The sequence below is a fragment of the Trachurus japonicus genome, chromosome 11, assembly GCF_045865225.1.
Source record: "Trachurus japonicus isolate A0001 chromosome 11, Traja_1.0".
Classification (NCBI taxonomy): Eukaryota; Metazoa; Chordata; class Actinopteri; order Carangiformes; family Carangidae; genus Trachurus; species Trachurus japonicus.
Window position 1 is genome coordinate 17060511 of NC_140917.1, and position 6017 is coordinate 17066527.

At 41.2% G+C, this 6017-nt stretch overlaps 1 protein-coding gene across 1 annotated transcript; it reads right to left on the reverse strand.

The window, feature by feature from the left end:
• Positions 1 to 2642: 2642 nt before the first annotated feature.
• mrps21 (mitochondrial ribosomal protein S21) lies at positions 2643 to 5770 on the reverse strand. The gene is made up of 2 exons (XM_085791340.1): positions 5610 to 5770; positions 2643 to 3016 (listed from the first exon to the last, which is right to left on the reverse strand). Exons 1-2 carry the CDS (start codon positions 5690 to 5692, stop codon positions 2836 to 2838), a joined length of 264 nt encoding a protein of 87 aa, XP_085647466.1. The 5' UTR covers positions 5693 to 5770; the 3' UTR covers positions 2643 to 2835.
• Positions 5771 to 6017: the final 247 nt, after the last annotated feature.

The following is a 6017-nucleotide window of genomic DNA, read 5'->3' on the forward strand; positions in this document are numbered from 1 at the left end:
ACTGCAGTCGGCGCCGGCTCGAATCCCGCATCGACCGGCCCTTTCCTGCATGTGATTCCCCCTCTCCCCTCCCCATTTCCTGTCTCTCTCTCGACTGTGCTATCCAGTAAAGGCGAAAAGTCCCCCAAAATGTATGGTACTTAGAAAAAGAAAAAAATCATATGGCCTAAAACAAACAATATAAAACAATGATGTAATCTTGAAACCAGATTTAACACATCGTCCATATTTAAGACAAATTATACTATTTTACCACCATTTCTGCTATTAATCAAATTATAGAACCAAGTAGTAAAATGTGTGAAATGGCAAGTTACAACATTTCTGTAACAATTTCTAGGTTAAAAATTTAAGACTTACACTACATTAATTTAGCTGATGCCAAAAAGTTATACCACAGCGTACCAGGAACATTCTGTTTGCTTTTGTACACTTTATTGCTCGTGCTGGAATAAATGCAGATAAGACGGACAAGCTTATGAGATGTGGCATCATAGGCCTATTACAGCCAGAGACACAAAGCTTAGGATGCGTACCTTACACCGTCACATAATGAGATTGCTATATGCTGTAAGAGTGAATCACTTGTCACATGCAAAAATGGGATGATGTTACCATCAGGTGCATAAGATAACTGCTTGAGCAGGTGAAAGGGCCTCTTACTGCCAAAAGTGGATGACAATGACATGTTTTGAAGGTTTGACAGAGTTAAAAGGGAGTGTCAGTGAAAGCAAGAGAGGGGTCAGAAAGTTTGAAAGTCTGAATGAAGCGTCGCTGTCATCAGGTGTGATCAGGCTTCTAAGCGGTGGCCAAATAAATTAATACATAAGCACTGATGCCATGTTCTCCAGTTGTTATTTGTCAGGTGGCACTGTGCAGGTGAGAACATTGGGAGCAGGCCAACAAAAACATTAACACATTTCACAGTCACGTTGACACAGACCAGCAGTGACTGCACAACATATGTGATATAGACAATTGTATTGTTATTGCCTTGTTATAATAGTGTAATAATAATAAAAAAAGTCTATTATGCTGTTATTATACATATGCTACGACGGTATAAAAATAAATAATACATATACTGTTGTGCTATATGTATGTACTCTGTGCCTTTCACTAGTTACAGTAGAGTGACAATGCATTATTCACAGTATTATATATTGTATTTGCACTCCAAGTTTACACTGTAACCATATTGACATATCTACATTACTATTCTTCCTTTCCCCTTCTGTTGCTTCACACCACAACCACAACACACCTGGCCACCTTTGTAATGTCCTGTTGAACTGAACTAGCGTGAACCTGTAAAACCTTATGAACTGCCTTGTTTTGTAAAAATGTGATTAAACATAAGAAACTGAGTGCTTGAGTTATCAGAAACTTGTCACTTACATTCAAATCAAAAATTTAACAAAAAAAAAAATTACATCACCATCCCTGTTAAAGGGATAGTTCAACATTTTGGCAAATTGGCCCATTGCCATAATCCCTATAGTTTTAGGAGTAGGTTCGTTACCTTTAATTATCGGTGCAAGCTGTTTTTAGAACGGCGGAGCAGAGCTGCTCAGAGCTACACTATGGAGGCTAATGGGATTTCTTGGTTTCCCTCATCAAACTCATCAAATACACAATCCAACAACTCCAAAACGCCTTCATGGACAAATTGTGACCTGCACATTCACCACGCTATGAGATAATAACGAAACGTTACGAGACAGAGTTGTTTTCAAGGTAAATTCATGCAAAACCGCTGATGTGTGTTCCCGTCGGAGGCAGTTTTTTGGCAAGCAGTCTCTGCATTTGCCTCGACAACAACTCCGCCTCATAACGTTCTGTTATTATCTCATAGCAGTGAACAGTTTTCCTTATGTTGTACAGGAGGAAAAAGGTTTGCCAGTCAATAAAACCAAGAACTCTAACATGACATCAGAAATAAGAGAACATGAAATGGGCCTTTCTTTTTTTTTTAAAGAAAAAAAAAAGGTAACAGCAGTCAGTCTCCGAGTGTAAAATGTAGGTAATCTCCCTCCATTATGCAGCCACCCACCGGCTGCAGCTGCAGGACCGGGCGTCAACATGACCTGGTAACCTCGAAGACAAGTGAACCTGGCACAAATGTTTACGTTTCCTGTGAGAGGGAGGCGAGAGAAAAGTGCACACATTAAGGACCCATGCGGTGAAAGCTTGGTTCTGACAGATGTACGTGGCTGATGTGTCTCACTCGAGGGAGTTTGCAGACATCAGTGGACATCAACACCACACTGTGCAGTAGTGACCTTGAATTAATCTACAGCAAGCTGCTGCTGAGCAGAGACCCCCATTCACACAAAAAAACAGCTCCTGTATTGTTTGAATTTCCTCCAGCAAATGAGGTCATATGTCTGTGTCCTACAAACATCCCGTTACAGAATATACCAGCTAAATACAAGGTAAATAACTAAGGTAAATAATTTTTCATGAACATAAAATTGTAGGAAAATGTCATATTTATTAGCTTTTTCATCAGCAAGGCTGTGTGAGAAGATTCAAAACTGTTATTGACCTGCATCACAACCAAGCACACAAGTACAATGGTCTTTCTCTCTAATGTAAGGACTGCAGTCGTATTTAAGAGGGAATGAAAAGGAAAAACAGGGTTCAGTGTTGAACGAGTCCACATTTTCACACATGGGCTTTCTTTTTTACTGTTAAACAATGTGACATCACGACAGCCGTTCATTCGGATGTGACAGTGTCATTGTGTTAAGAGCATTTACTTCCTCCACTTCGCTGGCTCCATGTCAACCAGTCCATTCATAACGTCCTGTTTTAATCGCACTCCCCATTTTCCTAACGGCCAAGCCAAGGATCGTCTCTGCTCGTCTTGGAGATGAAGGCGATTTTCCTGGCCATTTCCATGTGGTAGATCCGCCGGCAGTTCTCAAAGTTCTTCCGCTGTCGCTCCCGGCACGGCTTCTCGAAGTAGCGTTTTTGCTTCACGGCGTCAACAATCCCCTCCTGACTTAGGACCCTGGGGTATGGAGAGAGAATGTGTGAATAGCTGGGACTTCAACAGAGCGTTTCTTTCAAACTTAAATCTGAGATATCCTTATTTATAGATTCGACAATAACCATTGAATGCCTAAATGATATAAATAATTACATAGAAAGCTTTCCGAAAGGCAAACTATTTTAATACAATCTGCCAACATACATATACAGTATTTCATGACAAATACACTTCAAAGTTTCTATCAAACATTTAAAGCAGAAGTAAGTGGTCCGGTCGTTTTCGCTAATGCTGCGTTCCAGGCAGGCTTTTGAAATCGTATTACAGCTTCAAGTCACAACTTACGACTTTGTAGCGTTCCAGGCAACCCACTCGTGTTTTTCCGACCTGTTTTACCGGTGAAAGTCACTATAACGGCCACTTGTAACTTCCGACCGGTGAACTCGTACCAGATCGAACTGGTACCACTTCACGGTCGGAAAAATACGAGTTTCCTTGAACGCACCATAACAGTCCTCGTCCCTACGTCGCCACATTCACGGCGTCCCTTGGCTGCACACACAGCCCTGCATGCCGTTCTCTCTCCTCATTGGATAAAAACTGTAGGATACGATAAATGTTTTCTCCTCGGCTCAGAGCAGAGCAGAGTGACAGACAGACCCGTGTTTCAGACCAAACACTCTATGTAAGTGATTGCTGTCGGAAGATATAACTATTTAAGACTTATATTAACACAAATATATCACATGCTTCTGCTTTAACTTCATGTATACTTGAAAATATGTTTTAGAAGACCCCTGATGATCACATTTATCGAGCATCTATTTAGGGAAATCGTTATATTTAGAACTTTTCTTAACAACACATTCTGTCCCTGGCAGATCCACTAGCGATCTCCCCTTTCTCTGGTAAGATGCCCAATTTTGACATCAACATCTCCAGCAGAAATGGTCTCATGTGACTCCACAGCCAGAGCCCATTACATCCAAAAAGCTAAACCATCTTCATTTCACACAGAATGGCTGCTTGTCCAATTTTTTGCATCTCAGGTGTGGGAACACAGCCGACAGTTTGCACTGACTCCACTGCGGCCAAAGTATGGCCAGGGACAGCGACTGCTCTGTATTACTTGCAAAGATCTTGTTAACTCTGTCAGCTACTTAACAGTGGGTAGTGATGTAGTGAAACACCCGTGTTATGTGGTGGTAATCACAACGCATGCAAACGCTGCCAACAAATGATCGCCTTAGGGTTAGGAGTAGACTACAGGTGTTAATAGACAACTGGTTTTGTTGTTTTCTAAGTCTACACAGTGGACACAATGCACATACCAAACACACAGATAGAACAGTGTGACAATACACGACAACACACAAGGCAAGTTTGGAGCATCACTGTCTCCATTAAAGGGATAGTTCAACATTTTAGCAAATTGGCCCATTGCCTGGGCCCTATAGTCTTAGGAGTAGGTTCATAGCCTTTAATTGTAAAAGCTATTTTTAGAACAGCGGAGCAGAGCTACGAGCTGCTCAGATGCAACACATTTTAATCATAATAACCCCTTTTGTACCCAGCTGGATCATGTTAAAAAGACCATGACAACACAAGCAGCTCAGCTATTGAAAGCTCCACTTCCTGGATATGGGAGACAGGTTTATTTTGTATTTATTCTATCCCAGTGCACGACTACCATACTGCGTTCTATCAATCTACTGGCATTCAGTTATTTTCCAATACTTCAAGGTTGTCATCCCATTCATTTATTTTAACTATCCTTATTTGTCTTTTAGCTCAATGGGTAGAGCAGGCGCCCCATATGCAGAGGCTATTCCTCGCTGCAGCCGGCCCCTATGTGTGTGTATGTGGAGCCAATGACAACTAAATTCTATTCTTGTTATTATTGTATGTTTCATCATCTTTAATTTTTTTGAAATAGTGTATAATATTGGTGTTCATATTAAGACAATGCAATTACTATAACTATAGAAAGGGGCAGGTAGCTATGAGTTTTTCTTCATCCTGCTCCTTTTCATTTATGGTGATTATGTGTACATCGTGTAAATATGTGCAATCGAGTGAAGTATGTAAACCATGAATGGAATAAATCGAAATGAAATTTCGTCCCACTTTGTACCTGTGTGGTATATACTGTGAAATGACAAAGTAATCTTGAATCTTGAATTTAGTTTAGCTGATAACAATTAATGTCAAGCCCTGTTGAAGTTTGTCTCATGTAAATTACTGTGTTTTAGGCTTCTGTGTGAAGATCTGGTGGCATAAGATGACATGTTGTGTCTATGCATCTGGCCCATAGACTGTCTATAAAAGGATCTGGCCTAATGACGGAGTTGGCAGCGCCTGCACGACTAATAAACAGACTAACAAAGAGCTCCAACAGCCTCTTCAGAGATAGTCAATCAAACGACCTCTAAAAACACCCAAACATCCACGTCTAACCATCCTGTGCATTAAGCAGCGACGCCACAGCGCAGCCGCAGCTCGGTGACATTGAGCGGAAGGATGAACGTCGGTAGCTCACGTAATATCTTGTCATTCCGCGGCTAACATCGCGTTTTTAACCTTATATCTGATCTTAAATACGCAACCTGTTTACCTGTTTAAGGTCTTATATGCGGCGTCAACGTTGCCGTTTGGTACCATCACGGTCCGAGCGACGAAACGAAGGTGCCTCGACATTTTGATGAGGTCGGTCCTGCTTGAAACAGCGGCCGGGTGGAAACACCGAAGCGTCAAAGGTTCCGGGTAAAAGACACACGGCTGAGATGATGAGATGAACGCTAGGTGACGCCTCACTCAACCTTTACTCCTCTGTTACAGTGGTCCAGTGTTGTGGTTGGCTTTCAATTTAGAAATACTTTTTCAAATACTTTTGTTGTAACATAATAGCCTACATTTCAAGCTCTATTTAAAGGTCTGCTGTGGAATAAAAACAATAGCCTACTATTAATCTTATCCTGTCATTTAGGAGAGATTCACACCCATTTAGATGGATAGAAAACAG